At 37.9% G+C, this 21,283-nt stretch overlaps 1 protein-coding gene across 4 annotated transcripts in view; it reads left to right on the top strand.

Moving 5' to 3' along the window:
* The first annotated feature begins 205 nt into the window (after positions 1-205).
* Positions 206-21,283, top strand: part of ARL6 (ADP ribosylation factor like GTPase 6) — a 59,893-nt gene continuing 38,815 nt past the window's right edge. Inside the window, exons 1-4 of one of the 4 annotated variants that reach the window (XR_005019771.1) lie at positions 206-611; positions 3,902-4,051; positions 17,233-17,294; positions 17,715-17,783. Coding sequence is in view for 3 of the 4 variants with exons in the window: in XM_036851530.1 (XP_036707425.1) it covers positions 3,929-4,051; positions 17,233-17,294; positions 17,715-17,783 (254 nt within the window). In the remaining variant the exon portion in view is untranslated. The remainder of the gene's footprint in view (positions 612-3,901; positions 4,052-17,232; positions 17,295-17,714; positions 17,784-21,283) is intronic. The other 3 variants (XM_036851530.1, XM_036851532.1, XM_036851531.1) reach the window with 3 other exon arrangements.

Raw genomic sequence — 21,283 nt, 5'->3', positions numbered from 1 at the left:
GACGTCGACGCAGACTCCTCAGCGCTCTGGGCGCCACAAGGTGCGCCGCTCCCTGTGAGCCGACTTGCCTGAGAGGGCGGAGAGACCGCGCGGCGAGAAACGCCCGAAGCCAACGCGGACGCCAAACACTTCCCAGCAGGCTGTGCGCGAGCCTACAACTCCCATTATGCTCCACCGGGGACAGCGCGGCTCCTCGCTGGGAGGCTGCAGTTCACCCCTTCAACCTCGCTTACACTTCTTCAATACTCCTCGCTTTGCCTCTGGCATTTGGGGGAGCTCTTCAATCCCTTAACAGGGGCACTGCGGCTGACGCGCTGAGACCTCTGAGGAGGCGTGGCTCCGCACCGGAAGAACCTGCGGTTGCCCGGGGAACGCCACGCACCACGGCGCCTGACCCGCCACTGATGCTTGGGCTGAGCCGGAGGCTCCCCGTTCATCCAACTTGCGGAGGCGGCTTTGCTCAGGCCCAGGGATCCTTTCTATGGAGGCCTAGAGAGAAAGGCTGAGGGACGCCCGCACCAGATTCCCATCGCAGAGACGGATACGAGCGAGTGCGTCCATTTCTGTTCTTCAGCAGCTCCCGGGCCCGCAAGACTAACCTCAAAGACCAGGTATCTCCCCAACCCCAATTTTTGTATCCAGCACCACCCCCAAGTCCCCTCCGCCGCCAATTTTAGAATTGCTCTTCCTCATGTTTTTCACTCCGTGTGGTTGTTTCTAATGTGTGAGAACTAGAAAAGAAAAAGTGGGCTATGGACCCCAGAAAACTCATGGAACTGCTTTGGGTGAATTTTTGTTTGATTGGATGGTTTTAACACTGCCCGATTTGGGCCTCTTTGCTGTGTGGGAAGTATAATTGAAATTTCATCATCAAAAACTGAAAGCTGAATAAAAATATTTATTGGGGGTAGTGAGAGTGTGCTATAATTCACTCTAGAAACATTTTTAAAGTTACAAAGTACCATTCATGGTGTTTTCTTTGCTCGACCACTCTCTCTCTGTGTAGCCTACCTTCCAAGCTCGTAACTATGGGTAACATCCTAATTCTTTAGGACTTTTCTGGCAACAAGTTAAAAAAAAAAAAAAAACCTTTAAAAAGCAGATTCTGAGACTTCCCTGGTGGTCCAATGGTTAAGACTCCTCGCTTCCACTGCAGGGGGCCGGGTTCAATCCCTTGTTGGGGAACTACGATTCCCTTTTGACGCCTGGAGGGGCCAAAAAAAGGAAAGAAAGAAAAGAAAAAAAAGCCGTTCCTCAGATAACAGCCAAGAGAATTTGATTGGCTGGTTTGCAGAGAGAGGAAAACAGTAAAATAAGAAACTGGAAAGGTAGATTGGAGCCAGATTGTGAACAACTTTAAAAGCTATGCATGGAAGTTTAGACTTTATTCTAAAATCCTGAAGTTCTCAATAGTGACTGTACATCAGAAACACTGTGTAGCTTTTTAAAATACAGATGCCCTGATTCCATCTTCAGAAATACTAATCCAATTAGCTGACTCCAGTGTGCAGCCAGGGTCGAGAATCATGGCTATAGGAGTAGGTTGCTACAGAAAACTTGCACTGTATCTCCTCCTGTGCACTTAGGACATGGTTAATGAATGTCGAGTGACTTAAATTATCTTCTATTTCCTTATTTCATGCATGCAAAAAGTAAATTTATAAAGATGTATAATTACTAAGAAATAGAAGCATATATAAGGCTATATGATAGTTGTTTATAAAGCAACTTCAATAAATGTAATTATATCTTTTAGAACAACTGACTTCTCTTTTAAATTGTATATCCCACAGTATTTCAATAACAAGCATCAGGTGTTTGATAATCCATGAAAAGGGGACGGAAAATCACAATCCGATGTTCTATGAAAAAATGAATATTCAAGTACCAAGCTTTTTGACAATCAGTGCTTTATCGTAGATGCCCAGAGGGGGATGATGTGAGAAGTGGTCATATTTTTTTAAAATCTATTCAAAATTGTATGGGAATTGGAAAACAAGATATAAACCTATATCAATATGCTTAGTACAATTAATAACGAAGTGGGTAATAGCAAATTTACTTTGAATTAAAATGGTCTGTGTGAATTGTTTCATGATATCAGAAGGCTAACTTAAAATAGATTCTATAAATGCCTATCCCTAAGCTGAGATTTAAAGGAATGGGTTGAGTGAGATTTGCATCTCCAACAAAAGGAGAAAAGTCGATTCAAGAGGCACAAATGGAGTACCTGAAATCAAACCCATCCCTTGGGTAAGACAACCGTGGCCCCGTGTTTGGGTGGGGCGCTTCACCTTCTCTTTTCTGCACATCATTGGAATTCAGTTTTAAAATTTCTGTCCATAATGATCTCTGAAGGGACCTAAGCAAAACTAATGATGCAGCCACCTTTCAGATGCAGTTGTCTTGGAAGCTTCTTATTTTTTAAGTTGCTGCATCCTCACATCCTTCAAGGTATGGTCTTGCCTTTTTGGTGTGGAATAAAAAATACTGAATGAGCTGTAAGATGACAAGCTTCTGGAACCTTAGATGGAGATGAGAATAAATCAATTAAATGAAACTGATATTTAGAGGGGTTTTGTTTTTGTTTTTGTTTTTAAGAGAACTTTGAAAATGGTGGTTTGGAGAGTAATAGGAAATGTTTGGAATACAGATGTATTGTAGTTACTGCTGTAGCAGTCCCTGCAGCAGTTGAGGGCTGGCAAAAGTGGTATCTCTCTTCTCCCACCACATAATAATGTTTTGGGAGGTGGGGGTGGTGATGGACCCAAAGGAAGAACCTTTGGAAAGTTTCATTTGGAGACCTGAAGTCTAAATCTAACAGTACCTTAGAAGGGTATGAATAGCCATGAAGTTATCACATAGCCAGCAACACATCGTCAGCAGTTTTATTTGACTTCAAAATACTTATGTTTGGATTACTGATGGAGTTTTTTTGAAAGTTTGCATAGGAAGGATTTTTTTTTCCAAAGAAAGAATTGATAAACAAATGAACACTTCAGGGACAAGTTAACAAAGAAACTGTTATGGTATTTGAGAAAATGAGATGAAAATGTAAGATTGGTATTTACATTCATATTCTTTACTAGTACACTAGTTAAAATTCTTTTAAAATGATACTTAACAGGATAGTTCATGTAAGTTATAGTTTCAAAGAAACAGGTATTTATTAAGGTTCAAATGGTGTGTGTGTTTTATACATAACCTTCTTCCCAAATGGATTTGTGGTGACTTATAAAGATATACGTAAGGACTAAGGGAAAATTAAGATAAATATATCAGTTAGGATTTTTTGTTTCTGTTGATAGAAGACATAACCTAAACTGGATATAATCAAGCAAAGAAACAAAAATGGTGAATTTAATGTTTATTACTTTGTATTATTGCAAACTACAATGGGGCTGGCTTTAGAAAAAGATTTGACCAGTGGCTCAAATGACGTAGCCAAAATCTCAGTTTTTCTCTGTTATTCTGGTCTGCCTTCTACTTTCTAAGCTTCAGCATCAGGCTTCACATGAATGCCATTGCCCATACATTGTTCCAGATTTCCAGAAAAGGCTGCAGATATTCTCAAGTATCACAAATGGCAGACTCCACATGATTCTGAGTTTAACCACATTTTCTTCTTAAGTATTATATGTTACGATGAGAAATGTACAGGTATTTCGAGGGCATTATTCTGTATTGCCAGGGGTTATTATCCGCCAATCTGCATTTCCGTTAAGTCTCCTTTCTGGTAATCAGCTTAAACTCTGTTTACTAAATGCAGAGCTACATTGACATGGTTTTCACAATATCACTGTGTCTTTAAGTTCTGAAATTTGGGATACATATGCTCATATTTTCTATTCTTAAGGTGCCTGTGGGTAATATATCTTTCTTTTTTTTTCCTGACTTGCAGCTGGTTTGTAAATACTTGACTCACATTATGGGATTGCTAGACAGACTTTCAGGCTTGCTTGGCCTGAGGAAGAAGGAGGTTCATGTTTTGTGCCTTGGGCTGGATAATAGTGGCAAAACAACAATCATTAATAAACTTAAACCTTCAAACGTAAGTATATTTATTAGATACTTTGTGTATTTTCTTATTTTTTTCTTTTTTATAAAGGATTGTTTTTATTTTTATTTATTTATTTTTTATAATCCATTTTTTTTTATTGGAGTAAAATTGCTTTACAATGTTGTGTTAGTTTCTGCTGTACAGTGAAGTGAATCAGCTATATGTATACCTATATCCCCTCCCTCTTGAACCTCCCTCTCCTGCTTCTCCCCCCATCTAGGTCATCACAGAGCACCGAGCTGAGCTCCCTGTGCTATACAGCAGTTTCCCACTAGCTATTTTACACGTGGTAGTGTATTTATGTCAAACCTAATCTCCCAAGTCGTCCCACCCTCCCCTTCCCCTCGTATCCACATGTCTGTTCTCTACATCTACGTCTCTATTCCTGCCCTACAAATAGGTCCATCTATACCGTTTTTCGAGATTCCACATACATGCATTAATACACAATATTTGTTCTTCTCTTTCTGGCTTACTTCACTCTGTATGACAGACTCTTGGTCCATCCACATGTCACAAAGGACCCAATTTTGTTCCTTTTTATGGCTGAGTAATATTCCATTCTATATATGTACCACATCTTCTTTATCCATTCATCTGTCATTGGACATTTAGATTGTTTCCATGTCCTGGCTCTTCTAAATAGTGCTGCAATGAATATTGGGGTGCATGTGTCCTTTTCAATTATGGTTTTCTCTGGGTATATGCCCAGTAGTGGGATTGCTGGGTCATATGGTAGTTCTATTTTCAGTTTTTTAAGGAACCTCCATACTGTTCTCCATAGTGGCTGTATCAATTTACATTCCCACCAACAGTGCAAGAGGGTTCCCTTTTCTCCAAACCCTCTCCAGCATTTATTGTTTGTAGATTTTTTGATGATGGCCATTCTGACTGGTGTGAGGTGATACCTCATTGTAGTTTTGATTTGCATTTCTCTAGTAATTAGTGATGTTGAGCGTATTTTCATATGCCTCTTGGCCACCTGTATGTCTTCTTTTGTGAAGTGTCCATTTAGGTCTTCTGCCCATTTTTGGATTGGGTTGTTTGTTTTTTTGATATTGAGCTGCATGAGCTGTTTATATATTTTGGAGATTAATCCTTTGTCTGTTGTTTCATTTGCAAATATTTTCTCCCATTCTGAGGGTTGTCTTTCCGTCTTGTTTATGGTTTCCTTTGCTGTGCAAAAGCTTTTAAATTTCATTAGGTCCCATTTGTTTTTTTTGTTTTTATTTTCATTACTCTAGGAGGTGGGTAAAAAAAGATCTTGCTGTGGTTTCTGTCAAAGAGTGTGTTTCCTATGTTTTCCTCTGAGAGTTTTATAGTGTCTGGTCTTACATTTAGGTCTTTAATCCATTTTGAGTTTATTTTTGTGTATGGTGTTAGGGAATGTTCTAATTTCATTCTTTTACATGTAGCTGTCCAGTTTTCCCAGCACCACTTAATGAAGAGGCTGTCTTTTTTCCATTGTATGTTCTTGCCTCCTTTGTCATAGTTTAGGTGATCATAGGTGCGTGGATTTATCTCTGGGCTTTCTATCCTGCGCCACTGATCTATATTTCTGTTTCTGTGCCAGTACCATACTACCTTGATTACTGTAGCTTTGTAGTATGGTTTGAAGTTGGGTAGCCTGATTCCTCCAACTCCGTTTTTCTTTCTCAAGATTGCTTTGGCTATTCAGGGTCTTTTGCATTTCCATACGAATTGTAAAATTTTTTGTTATATTTCTGTGAAGAATGCCATTGGTAGTTTGATAGGGATTGCATTGAATCCATATGTTGCTTTGGGTAGTATAGTCATTTTTGCAATATTGATTCTTCCAATCCAAGAACATAGTATATTTCTCCATCTGTTTATGTCATCTTTGATTTCTTTCAGCAATGTTTTATAGTTTTCTAAGTACAAGTCTTTTGCCTCCTTAGGTAGTAGGTTTATTCCTAGGTATTTTATTCTTATTGTTGCAATGGTAAATGGGATTGTTTCCTTGATTTCTCTTTCTGATTTTTTGTTGTTAGTGTATAGGAATGCCAGAGATTTCTGTGCATTAATTTTGTATCCTGCAACCTTACCAAATTCATTGATTAGTTCTAGTAGTGTTCTGGTGGCATCTTTAGGATTTTCTATGCATACTATCATGTTATCTGCAAACAGTGACAGTTTTACTTCTTCTTTTCCAATTTGTGTTCCTTTTATTTCTTTTTCTTCTCTGATTGCCGTGGCTAGAACTTCCAAAACTGTGTTGAATAAGAATGGCAAGAGTGGCCATCCTTGTCTTGTTCCTGGTCTTAGTGGAAATGCTTTCCATTTTTCACCATTGAGTATGATGTTGGCTGTGGGTTTGTCGTATATGGCCTTTATTACGTTGAGGTAGGTTCCCTCTGTGCCCATTTTCTGGAGGGTTTTTATCATAAATGGGTGTTGAATTTTGTCAAAAGCTTTTTCTTCATCTATTGAGATGATCATATGGTCTTTATTCCTTAATTTATTAATATGGTGTATCACATTGATTGATTTGCATATATTGAAGAATCCTTGCATTCCTGGGATAAATCCCACTTGATCATTATGTATGATCCTTTTAATGTGTTGTTGGATTCTGTTTGCTAGTATTTTGTTGAGGATTTTTGCATCTATGTTCATTAGTGATACTGGTCTGTAATTTTATTTTTTTGTGATATCTTTGTCTGGTTTTGGTATCAGGGTGATGGTGGCTTTGCAGAACAATTTTGGGAGTGTTCCTCCCTCTGCAAGTTTTTGGAAGATTTTGAGAAGGATTGGTGTTAGCTCTTCTCTAAATGTCTGATAGAATTTACCTGTGAAGCCACCTGGTCCTGGACTTCTGTTTGTTGGAAGATTTTTAATTACAGTTTCAATTTCATTACTTGTGATAGGTCTGTTTATATTTTCTAATTCTTCCTGGTTCACTCTTGGAAAATTATACCTTTCCAAGAATTTATCCATTTCTTCGTGGTTGTCCATTCTACTGGCATATAGTTGTTTGTGGTAGTCTCTTATAATCCTTTGTATTTCTGCAGAGTCAGAAGTGATTTCTCCTTTTTCATTTCTAATTTTACTGATTTGCATTCTCTCTCTTTTTTTCTTGATGAATCTGGCTAAAGGTTTATCAATTTTGTTTATCTTCTCGAAGAACCAACTTTTAGTTTTATTGATCTTTGCTATTGTTTTCTTCATTTCTATTTGATTTATTTCTGCTCTGATCTTTATTATTTCTTTCCTTCTACTGACTTTGGGTTTTCTTTGTACTTCTTTCTCTAGTTGCTTTAGGTGTGAGGTTAGATTGTTTGAGAGTTTTCTTGTTCCTTGAGGTGAGATTGAATTGCTATAAACTTCCGTCTTAGAACTGCTTTTGCTGCATCCCACAGATTTTGGGTCACAGTGTTTTCGTTGTCATTTGTTTCTATGTATTTTTTAAATTTCTTCTTTGATTTCTTCAGTGATCTCTTGATTATTTAGTAGTGCACTGTTTAGCCTCCCTGTATTTGTATTTTTTACAGTTTTTTTTCTGTAATTGATTTCCAATCTCATAGTGTTGTGGTCAGAAAAGATGCTTGATACGATTTCAGTTTTCTTAAATTTACTGAGGCTTGATTTGTGACCCAAGATGTGAACTATCCTGGAGAATGTTCCATGTGCACTTGAGAAGAAAGTGTATTCTGCCACTTTCAGATGGAATGTCCTATAAATATCAGTTAAATCTATCTGGTCTTTTGTGTCATTTAAAGCTTGTGTTTCCTTATTTATCTTCTGCTTGGATGATCTGTCCATTGGTGTAAGTGGGGTGTTCAAGTCCCGTACTATTATTGTGTTACTATTTCCCCTTTTATGGTTGTTAGCATTTGCCTTATGTATTGAGGTGCTCCTATGTTGGGTGCATAAATATCTATAATTGTTATATCTTCTTCTTGGATTGATCCCTTGATCATTATGTAGTGTCCTTCCTTATCTCTTGTAACAGTCTATTTTAAAGTCTATTTTATCTGATATGAGTATAGCTACTCCAGCTTTCTTTTGATTTCCATTTGTGTGGAATATCTTTTTCCATCCCTTCACTTTCAGTCTGTATGTGTCCCTAGGTCTGAAATGGGTCTCTTGTAGACAGCATATATATTGTCTTGTTTGGTATACATTCAACCAGTCTGTGTCTTTTAGTTGAAGCATTTAATCCATTTACATTCAAGGTTATTATCGATATGTATGTTCCTACTACCATTTTCTTAATTGTTTTGGGTTTGTTTTTGTGGGTCTTTTTCTTCTCTTGTGTTTCCCACCTAGAAAAGTTCCTTTAGCATTTGCTGTAAAGCTGGTTTGGTGGTGTGAATTCTGTTAGCTTTTGCTTGTCTGAAAAGCTTTTGATTTTGCCATTGAATCTGAATGAGATCCTTGCTGGGTAGAGTAATCTTGGTTATAGGTTTTTCTCTTTCATCCCTTTAAGGATATCCTGCCACTCCCTTCTGGCCTGCAAAGTTTTTGCTGAAAAATTAGCTGATAACCTTATGGGCATTCCTTTGTATGTTATTTTTTGCTTTTCCCTTGCTGCTTTTAATATTTTTTCTTTGAATTTAATTTTTGTTAGTTTGATTAATATGTGTCTTGGTGTGTTTCTCCTAGGGTTTATCCTTTATGGCACTCTCTGTGCTTCCTGGACTTGGGTGACTATTTCCTTTCCCATGTTACAGTAGTTTTCCACTGTAATCTCTTCAAATATTTTCTCAGACCCTTTCTTTCTCTCTTCTTCTTCTGAGACCCCTATAATTCGAATGTTGGTGCGTTTAGTGTTGTCCCATAGGTCTCTAAGATTATCTTCAATTCTTTTCTTTCTTTTTTCCTTATTCTGTTCCTTGGCAGTTATTTCCACCATTCTGTCTTCCAGCTCACTTATTTGTTCTTCTGCCTCAGTTATTCTGTTATTGATTCCTTCTAGTGTATTTTTCATTTCAGTTATTGTGCTGTTCATCTCTGTTTATTTGTTCTTTAGTTCTTCTAGATCTTTGTTAAACATTTCTTGTATTTTCTCAGTCCGTGCCTCCATTCTATTTCGGAGATTCTGGATCATCTTTACTATCATTACTCTGAATTCTTTTTAGGCAGGTTGCCTATTTCCTCTTCATTTATTTGGGCTTGTAGGTTTTTACCTTGCTCCTTCATCTGCAACATATTTTTTTGTCTTCTCTTTTTTTTTTTTTATGGGTGGGATTGTGTTCCTGTTTTACTGGTTGTTTGGCCTGAGGCTTCCAGCACTGGAGTTTGTAGGCTGTTGGGTAGAGCTGGGTCTTGATGCCAAGATGAGGACCTCTGGGAGACCTCACTCCGATGAATATTCCCTGGGGTCTGAGGTTCTCCGTTAGTCCAGTGGGTCGGACTCGGAGCTCCCACTGCAGGATCTCTGGCCTGACCCCCATCTTGTGAACCAAGATCCCACACGATGTGTGGGGCAGCAAAAAAAAAAAAAGAAAGAAAAGGAGCAGAACAATAACAAAGAGTAAAAAATAAAATTAGATTAGAAAACTAACAGATATGTTAGAAAGAATAAGAATATAGTTGAAACAACAATGGAAGGTAAAACAGACCCACAATAGTAAAAAAGAGGAGAAAAAGAAAAAAGAATCCAGAAAAATCCTTGGCTGTGGGGGGCGGGGATTAGGCAGGGGCGGGTTTTAGGTGGGGGCGGGGCCTATGCTTAGGACCAACAGAGCAGGAAAAGGCCCTGGCGGGGCTGAATGGGTGGGGCGGTGAGTCTTAGGCTCAATGCAGCAGGAGGAGCCTCAGCAGGAGGGGCCCAGGCAGTGCCTCTGGCCTTGGAGGGTGGAGGACCTGGTCCAGGACCCCAGCAGGCTCACTGGGCCCAAGTGGACAGGGGAAATGCTAAGCATGTTCCCCCCAATCCTCTGATCCTGGAAGGCCCCTCCCCACTGGCCTCTCTTCTACTCCCTCCTTCCTATGCCCCTGGGACCCACATGGCCAGAGGAGATCCCGGAAGGCAGAGGACCAGACCTGGAAGCCCAGCAGGCTTCCCGGAGCCAAGTGGGCGGGGGAAACGCCCACAGTGCCTTCCGTGATCCTCTGGCCCTGGATGGTCTGCCTCTCCTCCTCTTCCCCTCTCCTCCCTCCCTCCCATGCTCCTAGGACCCACAAGGCTGGAGGGGGCCCTGGAGATCAGAGCACCAGGCCTGGGAGCCCAGCAGGCTTCCCGGGGCCCAAGTGGGTTGGGGGGAAACGCCAGCCACACCTCCCCTGATCCTCTGGCCCCAGAGGGCCCCTCCCTCCCGCCTCTCCTCCTCTCCCCCTGCCTCCCTCCTATGCTGCTAGGACCCACGTAGCCCAGAGCGGGCCTTGGAGCCCAGCAAGCTTCCTGCGGCCGAGCGGCCAGGGCAAAGACCTGTCGCACTTCCCTGATCCTCCGGTCTGGGAGGGCTCCTCCCGCCCACCTCTCCTCTTCTTCCCCTCGCCTCCCTCCTATGGCTCTAGGACCAACGGGGCCTCGGAGGGTGGAGGACCCTGCCGAGGAGCCCTGAAGGCTTCCCAGGGCCAGACTGGGCAAGGGAGACGCTAGGCGTGCTCCCCCTGATCCTCTGAGCCCCCGAAGCTCCCTCCGGGCATAGGAACCCCTCCCCTCTCCCAGCCACCCCTGAGGTGCGCCAGTCCTGTCCAGCCTCCACTTCTCCTCCCCCCTCACTCCCCCCTCATCCTACCCAGTCGCTTGGGGGTTCCTCCCATCTCCTTGGGCATTGAGGTCCCCCACCAGTGTCCGGCAGGCACCCTAGTTGTGGGGAAACGCGAACTCCGCATCCTCTCCTGCCGCCATCTTGACTCCGCCCCCTGTATTTTCTGCTAAAGAAAGATAAGGCAAGATTATTTTGTTTGCCATTATAACTTCATTATCATGTTATGAAATCTTGTCAAATTTGTGGTACCTTAAATTAATAAGTATCAGCCAGCCATAATTTGCCATGTATTTTATGCAGGTAAGTAGGTAAATCTTTATTATTTAAACTGGAATATTTTCCAAATGTTTTTTCTTCTCAGAAGATCTTCACAAATTTGTGGAGTTTACTTTCAGGTAGCGTTGCCTTCTTTTTGGCTCTCTCTTTACAAGAAGAGCAAAACAAAGAGAAAGGTGAATCATTTTTATAGGTTCTATGGATAATTAGTTTCCCAGGAGTGTGGTATGCATAGCAGTAGTAGCAAGCAAAATGACTTTGAGTCATTTAAGTAGTAAGTACTTGAACACATTATTTTAATAACTGAAATATATATAAAGCTAGCACATCCACCACATAATGCATGAGTTACAGTTAGGTTCTGCTACATATAAAGAAAACCCACATAACAGTGGACTAAATAAGACACTTATTTTTCTGTCATCTAAATAAGTCCAGAAGAGGTATTCCAGGGCTGCTGTGGCAGCTACATGGTCCAGGCATCTTCCATCTTTCTGCTTTGCTATTCTTAGTGCCTGGTTTTCTTCAAGATCCTCAAGATCTCCGAATGGCCACCTTAGTTAACTATCTTATCTATATTCTAAATCACAGGGATGAGAAAAGAACAGGGCAAAAGAATAAGCCTTCTTGCTAAATAAGCCCTCTTTAAAGAGCTTACCTAGAAGCCCCAACTAATGACTCTTTTACCTCACTGGCTACCCCTACCTGTAAATGAGGCTGGATTTTTTTTTTTTAAGCAGGACATATTGCTGCTTCCATTAGTAATAGGGGTCCTGTAAGTATGAAAGAAGAGGAGAGTGGATATTGGGTAGACAATTGTAAGTTGTAAGTTCTTTTATCTAGGTAAAAACCATTAGTCAATCAATGAAAAATGCTGAGTAAAAAAATAATATAGACTGCATACAGACAGAACAAAAATTAGGAAGCTGGTACTCTTAATGACTGAATGGCTGGAGAGCGGGAAGCATTGCTCCTAAATATGGTCATTGAAGGTGGACTTAAGTGCCTCCAAACAGTGCTTCAGGTTGAGCAGAATGAGAAGCCTTACTGCCTTTTTTTTTTTCTTTCTCCCAACGGCTTCAGTTATACTTCTGTTTAGTTCAAGATTGCTTTGGAATTACAAAAATGCCATTATTTCTTTTCTTCTGGTCATCATTCCTTTCTTCTACATGAGTGAGTTTGCCATGTGAAAACAACTAATTGCTGGTGTATTTTCAGGTGGGAGTTTGTTTGAGGCAGCTGTGATAAGAAGTTGAAAATGGATTTGCAAAGCAATTTAGGTGTTTTAAGGGGCTCCCCAGCCAAGCTGGAAATCAGCTGAGATATACATGCTGAAGTCAGGCAGAGATGAAAACTAGCAGTTTTATTGAAAAAGGTGATTTTGGAGGGCAAGGTTTAGGTCTGGGCAGAGGACTTGCTAACACTCTTAAGTTATGATTCGTGTCCCAAAATTCAAGCTTTCCTCCTCAGAGAAAGATCTTGCTCATCTAGGTTTACTGCATGGTTAAGAACAGATAAGAATGCATGGTTTCGAGAAGCATGTGGCTCTCAAAGAGACAGAGACAGAGAGGCAGAGCCAAGGATGTCGGTTTCCATTTCATAAACTGAGAAGTCAAAGAAGTCTCTTTTTTTTTCCCTATGAAGAGGAATAAATTTGGAGAGGGGAGATAGAGTAACTAGAAGTGTTATTTTAATGGATTTTTCTCTATATAGAAGCAGAGAAAAAGAGATTCTTCCCCAATAAGGAAAAGAACAGGTCAAAAAGTGTGTATACATTGGAGTCTGTCTCCTGACCTAGGTGATTATGAGAAATTTCTTTAACAGTCCTTGAGAGGAAGATATAGCATCCTACCCAATTGAATGGGGTCTGAATTGAATTTAGAGAATGATGGATGTATGGTAAAAATAGAACCACATGCAGCTGTGCTTGGGTCCATAATTAGTTCCATGGATCAGCTATCAGCACATCAACCTGGGCTAATAGTTAAACTTAGTGGCACTTCTGCAGGTAAGGCTGTGAGCAAGATTATAAGGAAATTCTTTAGGTAAGGTCCTATCCTATAGGAGATATTTCCATTTTTCTCCACATGAAGGAATATCCTCAAAAGTAATTTTTTTGTAAAAGTAGTCTCAAATAAGTACAAAATGATTGAAACCAGAGCCACAGTTAATAGCCCCAAAGTGGGCCAACCCCCCCCCAGTGCCTACTATACTCAAATTGGCAGAAATAACATTCAAAGAACAAAACAGAAATTACATTATCTTTTTCCATCATCCCCAACAGTATAGTGATTTTCTGTCCCAAGACATGGTTATTACCATAAGGATAATCTTTGATATGGTATGGATGGGAACAGCTTTCTTCTCTAAACATAATTGGTCATTTGTTTGGGGCAGAAGGGGAAGGAGGCAGCATGAGCTCAGTCTATCATCTTGAAATATTCTAATATCCCAATTTCAGACTAGTCTTGTGAAAGATCTACTAACCCTGCCTAACACACCACATTAGTCAGGGAGAGTCCTCAGGAAAACCTGGGCTTGCAGCCAATAAGTAAGGCTTTTTAATTAATCTTCTTTTGCTTTCCAACATACCTGTCTCTCTGCTACCTCTGATGAATTATGGAACTAGCCTAGACTATCTCCAGGGCTATTTTTAAGGGGATAGCCTAATTTCTGACACCACTTCCTGAGCCTTAATCTTTAGGCAACTATCCTGTCTCCTGAGAACAATTGACCTCTACATCCTGAGAGCAGAGTAAGCTGCTTTACTTTAAAAAAATTTAAAAAACAACTTGGTGATAATAGTCAAGAGGACACTTGAAATGGGACTTCTTAAAAGCCCCAAAACCTCTGTCATTCAGGCACAGATATAACACTTGCTTCCTCCCTACCTTTGAACTCAAGAAAAGCCTCTTGTGAGCTTACATCCACTGTGAGAAGTTCATTATTTTTAATGAATTAAGGTAAATAATAGAAATCTACAATGCTCTATTAGGAAATGTCTTGCAAAAGAAATCGCAAATCTCATTTTATAGTAGTCTCTTATTTTTTGGGGGTAAAATCATTTTCTAGATAACAAGATACTTCCTGAACCCAAACTAGTTTTTAATATTAAGCTGTCCTAATGTTCACTTATTGTTAATATACTGAGGTTGCTGATCTAGGTTTTCTAAACTGATGAATAGAGAGAGAGGAGGTACATTTTAACTTGATAACTTTCCAAGAACCTGATCTTAGCTGTCATTTTCTTGAGATGTGCTCTGTAAACACCTTTCTTCTAAAATTCCCACTTTTGCCCCACTCCCCAACATAAATGCTCTCATTCTATCACATCATCCAGTTTTATATTCTTAACATTTAAAACAATCTGAAATTACCTTGCATATACAGTTGTTGTTTATTAAATTTTTCCTCATTATAAAATTAAATTCCATAAGAGTATAGATCTTGTATTGTTCAATACTGAATCCCAGATACCTAGAATATTGCTTAGCAGTTAAATGTATTTTTGGACAAGTGGACTGATGGGTGATTTTTTTAATTTTTATTTTTGGGCAGGGAGTAATGATCGATAGCACCAAGGATATCATTTTTAGCAGTCTTAATAAAGCTAACCAAATAGGGCCTCTCTTAGAAATCTTGTTCTACTCTTATTGATGTTGGTCTATTCCTGGGCTGTCTCAGATAGCCTAGTCCACTTAGGTAATAATTCCTGTGCCCTTTGCTTGCTTTGTAAGCATTCCCTGTCCAATTTAGAGAATTACCCAATGTATTGTTCCTGGATAGAGCAGAGGAAAGTTAATCGGTGGAGACTATTTCGGAATTGTTTAGAGGAAAATCTGGAAGTACCAGCCCACATACCTTGTCCTATCCTGATTAATTTGTGGAGTTTCTTCTTTCTAATTATCTTCCAATAGAACTTTAGAAGTGAGGGGAAGAAAAGAAAGTTGATTAATTTTATCCCTATTAAAACAGCAAGTTAAAGGGTAGCTTCTCTGGAAACAAAGAGTTTGTGAAGAAACTGGGTGATTGTGAAGAGGCTAGGCCAATTTCTAATTACAGTTCACTGAAGACAAAGCTACTCATTTGAGGTATATTTTCTGAGATTTCTTTAAACTTTTAACTTTTTTATTCTTATGTTTTTCCTAATAATAATAGCTGATGATTTTATCACATGATTGGCACATGAAAATCCATAAAATCAAAACAGTGTTGCATTTTGGGACAACAAAAATTAGGAAACTCTTTATTCCAAAGTTTGTTGTGCAATGAAAGACCCCTAAGGTATGAGGCAGGATTCTGAGTAACAGGAAATAAAATCTGTCTAACATAAACAAAAAGAGAGATATTTTTGGAAGAATACTAGGCAGCTCACAGGATGAAAGGAAAAGCTGAATAAACAAATCTCAGAAAGCCAAAACCAGGGCAGTTCTGGGAGGTCTTTTCACTAACACATTACTATTAAGGTGACCAAGCTACAGTGACTTTTCACCTTCTGTCTTTCGATTTGAATTTTAAATTTTCAGGAGTAGACTACCGAAGTGAACATAATGATGTGGAGCAACAGTTTCCCCTCTCCTTCTCCTGTTTTTACATAAAAACAACAAGATGAACTGAAAGGAAATTTTTTTAAGTTACACTTTGGGCAGTATGGAGAAAATTGGGGAATGAAACTGAAATCAGTGAGAGTGTAATTCTAATAATAGCAAACACTTTTTGAGGGTTTACTATGGACCAGACACTATGTTGAGTATTTTGCATCCATTAACTTATTTAATTCACATGATAACATTATGAGTTAAGGATAGTAATAATATATTTCACATTTGGGAAAATTAAGGCTTAGAGCAGTGGTCCCCAACCTTTTTGGCACCAGGGACCAGTTTCATGGAAGACAGTTTTTCCACAGGGTGGGGTGCAGGGGGGTTGGGGGGGATGGTTCAGGTGGTAATGCGAGCGATGGGGAGTGATGGGGAGCGGCATATGAAGCTTTGCTCACTCACCCACCACTCACCTCCTGCTGTGCGGCCCGGATCCTAACAGGCCACAGACCGCTACCGGTCCAAGGCCCGGGATTGGGGACCCCTGGCTTAGAGAAGTTAAGTAACTTGTTTAGGTAGTATATTAGCAATTAGGAGTAATCAGGAGGCTGTCGTAGTAATTTGAAGCAAGAAACGATAAGAGCCTAAGCTAAGTTAGTGAGATAGAACCCATAAAGCTTAGAGAACAGTTGTATAGGGAATGTAAAAAGGGGAGGAGTTGAGAATAAATCCTAGGCATCTGGGTCAGAAAGTGAATGGATTTTTATTCAAAAGGAGAAAGTTTTGATGATAGAAGTATTATGATGCATTTGATGAGCTAACTTGTCCATTTAAGGCCTTTTACTTGCCTGTGGGATGTGTCAGCAGGTCTCCCACTATACTCTTGCCCCCTTGCAATCTCTTTTCCACACAGTTCCTACCATGGCCTTCAAGGCCCTACCTATCTTACTTGGTTACATACAGCTCTTTCCCTTACTAAATATACTTTAGACATACAGGCCTTCTACTTTTTCTGACTGGTGAGTTCCTCCCAACCTTGAGGTCATGCCCTGGCTAATTCCTTTGACTGGAATGTTCTTTGCCAAGATCTTGTCTTAGCTTTTCCCCTTCTTAACATTCACTCCTGGGTGAGATGTCCCCTCATCAGAGAGGCTCTTCTATACTAACCCTCCTCTGCCCCATTGCCTCCCACCCTCAATCACCTTTCATTGCACTGAGCACTGCTCAAAATTGTGTTCACTTGTAACTCAGTTGTTTATTGCTGTTTACCTCCTCCAGATTATAAATTCCATGAGAGCAGGGACCATGTATATTCACCATCTACACATGAGGACAGTCCTCTGTAGCATATATAAACTCAATAAGTAAGAAGGATTAGAAAGTCCTATATGTGAGCTGGAGACTTATGAAACCACTTTAAGTCCATGGTAACTTGCAGCAAGCCACAAAATGTGAATGTGAAGACACGCATGCAGATTTATAACTAGTAAACCTTAAACTTTATAAAGAATTCACACACAGTGATCTCATTGCAAAATTTATAATTTTGTTTAATCCTGTCATCTCCTTAGTGGCAGATTTTAGAACTGGAAAATCTGGGTGCTTTTTTTTTAACCTGAGGAAAAATTCATCTTCGGTAATTGCAAATTTCTAAACTTTGTCTTCTCTCTTAAAGGCTCAGTCTCAAGATATAGTTCCAACAATAGGATTCAGCATAGAGAAATTCAAATCGTCCAGGTAATTCATTTTATTAAACTTGTGATTAAGAAGTTGTGGGTGAAAAATGATATTAGATCTACATAGTTATTCCTCTTACTCTTAGAAAAAGTAATTTGCTATTTCAGAAGCCCATAGATGTTAAAATATTTGTACCACTACCTCTGGATTATTCTAAAGAATTTAGAGTTTAGATAAACTCTGACAACCTCACTAGCAAAGAAAATATCTTTTTTATATGTTACTCATTGTAAAATCATATTTATATTCAAAAAAATTCATTCTATGGCACTTGTACTTGAAAGCTGGCCCAAGTTGAATATTGTATATTCAAGGGTGGTTTCTTTGATTGAAAACAATTTAAAATTTTAAGTAAAAGTTACACTTTTACTACCTTATGATGTAGTCATGTTTTTTCATTTTGTTTGTTTTGTTTTATAGTTTGTCTTTTACAGTGTTTGACATGTCAGGTCAAGGAAGATACAGAAATCTCTGGGAACACTATTATAAGTAAGTATGTTTGTGAATGTTAGTTAACTAGATGGTTATATTTTAATAACCAGTAATGATTAGAAATCCAAATGATTACACGGGCTAGGTTGCAATGTTTATTCTTTATATAATTTAAGTATACTTCCTAATTTTTAAAAAAAGTATAATCATACTTCACATTATTTCTCAAATGCTTCAGATTCTTCCTGACCTTGCATATGTTGTTCTGTCTGTTTTTAATGCCCTATTCTACCCTACTTCTCTGCAACTTAAGGTTAATATATTTGTTCTTTAAGGACTAGCTCAAAATCACCTCCTCTATGAAGGATTCCACTGTTTTGCCCAGTTATTCTGTCCCCCGTGTTGACACGGTACTTCGTCCATTCATATCTCTTGAATCGTACTTATTACATCTTAAACTCATGTACCATAGCTGCCTCCCTAGTGGGATTATGAACTCCTTAAGGGCAGGGATTTTTTTTTTATTCAGTATTTCTTCAAGACCAAGTATGATTCTGGCCAGATAGATCAGTAAATACTTACTGAATAAATTTAGTTAAAATAACAGCACTAATAGTTGATCCATGTGTTCTATAAGCAATTTTAAACAAGATATTTTTGGCATGTGCAAATCAAGTGTTCACCAATTTCTTCAGATTAACAGCTATCAAGTTGCTAGGATCCAAGTGTGTTATACCTTCTCAAGATTTGCATGTGATGTTAAAATAAATTCATTAAACTTGTAATATTGCTAGGACTTCTTCATTTAAGATGAGTGTAACTCACTTTTGGAGTCTGAAATTTATAAACAGTATCTCTTCACTAAATGCACTTTTGTCCTTATGAACTCTTGTCTTGAAATGGTGTGTGATGACTGCCAGATCAGATTTTAATTTTCATTGGCTAATTCTTTCATGCTAATGTGGGGACAAATGTTGTATTCCTTGGGTAGGAACCAAAGGAGATTTATTCCAGATATTCTTTTCATATTGAAGGCCTATTTAAATCATATAGAGCCAGAGGACCTCTGAGGTAGAAAGAGAAGAATGCTTCAGATTTGAGGGCCAGTTTGGAAAAGGAAGGGTGGAATGTTTGTGGTATCCTGCATTAAATTCTCTGGGGGAAATGTGAGGTGTTTTTGTTTTTGTTTTTAAGGAAACCTCAGTTTTCAGTATAGGATTTTTTAATTCTTCTTCCAATTAGTAGGTAAACAATTCTTTTTTCTAAAAAAAAATGTATTTAATTTAGTTACTTTAAAAAAATGTAACATTTATTTTAATTACAGAAAACATAATACTGCATAAAAAATAGTACTTCAAAAAAGGAAGCATTTTTTCTGACTTTAACTTCTTTTTCTTCAAAATCTTTTTGGAAGAAGTTAATGAATTCAGGAATATTATAGGTACATTGTAGGTGGAATGCTGAATATGGTTACTGTTGAGAAGTCTACAGTAATAGTAAATTTATTTCCTCTATCTCTGTACTTTTCTGATTGTGAAAGAACAAGTACATTTTAATCTGTTAGACTGAAAGAGGTTAAAAAGATTAATTAAGTCTACTGTTGGCAAAATAATCCACTCTTGTAGTGAGAATGTAACATCTTTCTTAGGATAATTTATCAATATCTGTTAAAATGAAAAATGTTCATGCCCTACAGCCATAATTTTTGCTTTCAGAAAAGTACAGTATGCCTAGGACTACTGGGCAAAGATACACAGAGAAGAATGTGTGTTGAGAATTATTTACAATGACATTTTTTCATATCTCAATTATATGAAGAAAAAAATTATTCTTAATAAAAGTATGTGCTTAATATATATGGAGAGAGAAGAAAATTCTTAGTGGAATATGTACCGCACCATTAATAGCATTTGTTTTGGGAATAAGATTATAAAGGAAGTTTAGTTTGTCATTTGTATGACTCTGTAATGTTAATTATCATATAATTTTTGCATATTACTCTTAGAATATAAAAAAAGTAATAAAGCATAAAATATAAGGAGTGCCTGTTTGGAAAGGAGTTAATGTTTGGAAAATATAGAAAAGAATATTTAAACATTGTTTCCTGTAAATCTCACTACTAATAAATTTACCATTGTTAATCTTTTGGGTATGTTTCTTCTATTTTGAAATATATAATAAACACTTTACATAATTGAGAAAGGAGCCTAAAGTATGTACCATGTACTATATAGTTTTTCAGTTAACATTCTATGATAAGGGTGAATCAGGAAAAACATAGAAAGGATGTAACTCTCATGGCGCCCTAATATTTTTTCATATTCCTGTGCCCGAATTTGCTTAATCATTTCTCTATTTTTGGACATAAAGACTGTTCTCAGTTTTTGAAGATTATAAGCAATTCTTCAGTTAACGTATTACTGTATAAATCTTTGTCATACTTCATGTTTCCTTAGTATAAATTCCAGAAATGAAATTACTGGCTCAAAGTGAACATTTTTAAAGCTCTTGATAGATATTTCCAATTATATCAGTTTCTATATCCACTAGTAATATGTGACTGTGATAATCTGCATTCATTTTTTAAATGATAGGAGAAAATGGTATTAAAAAGTTGTTTTATTTTTATATGCATGTGGTTACTAATGGCATTGAACTTTAAAATCTTAATTTATGATTACACTGAGTCACAAAAAATATATAAATGTCCAATAAATATATGGAAATATATTGAACTTAACGAGCAATTAACAAAATACAAAGTAAAATAATATGCTGTTAGGATGGTAAAAAATTGGAAAGAATGATAAGAGCCATGCTGGTAAGGGAGTGGGAAAAGTGCTGGTAGTAGTATAAATTGATATAACATTTCCAGAGGATAATTTATCAATGTTTATCTAAAACTTTAAATTTTGTATGTATTCCTGGAAATTTTATTCCTAAGAACAGATCTTAAAGTATCAAGAAATTTTTAAAATGTATTTAGGAGGATGTTTATCCCAAAGTTTTTCATAGTAATGAAAATTGGAAGTAACCTATGAAGTCCAGAAATAGAAGTTTGGTACAATATTTAATGACACGTCGATTATACTTTCTAATCATTAAAAGAAAGATGCGAAGGAAATCAGTGATTTTTGAAGTGCCGCTGTGATCTATAAGTGAATCCTTATACCATTTCAGTGGCTGGTTATCAGCTTAAAAGTCAAATAGAATAAAGTAAAAGCTTTTTGTAAGTGTTGTCTCAGGAGACTATTTCAAATATATTTACATATACTTATGTGTCTAACTGCATCTTAATGTAAAATATATTTCTCACTATGGTTATGGTAAAAAATATTTGACAAACACTGGTGTAGAGCTTTAATGTTTCATATAAAAGTAGTTCAAACTATCCTGCAAAAGAAGATCAGGGAAAGGTACATATATTTCAGAAAGGCAGTATAAAACAGCAGGATTCCATTTAAATACAGATGTAGATATTCATATATGAATATACACAAAGGAAATGTTGAAAATGATTTACATGAAAATATTAATGGTTGTATCTGTGTAATAGG

The sequence above is a fragment of the Balaenoptera musculus genome, chromosome 4 (assembly GCF_009873245.2).
Source record: "Balaenoptera musculus isolate JJ_BM4_2016_0621 chromosome 4, mBalMus1.pri.v3, whole genome shotgun sequence".
NCBI lineage: Eukaryota > Metazoa > Chordata > Mammalia > Artiodactyla > Balaenopteridae > Balaenoptera > Balaenoptera musculus.
Note: the sequence above shows the minus strand (reverse complement) of the source record. Positions and strands in the feature narration are given on the sequence as shown.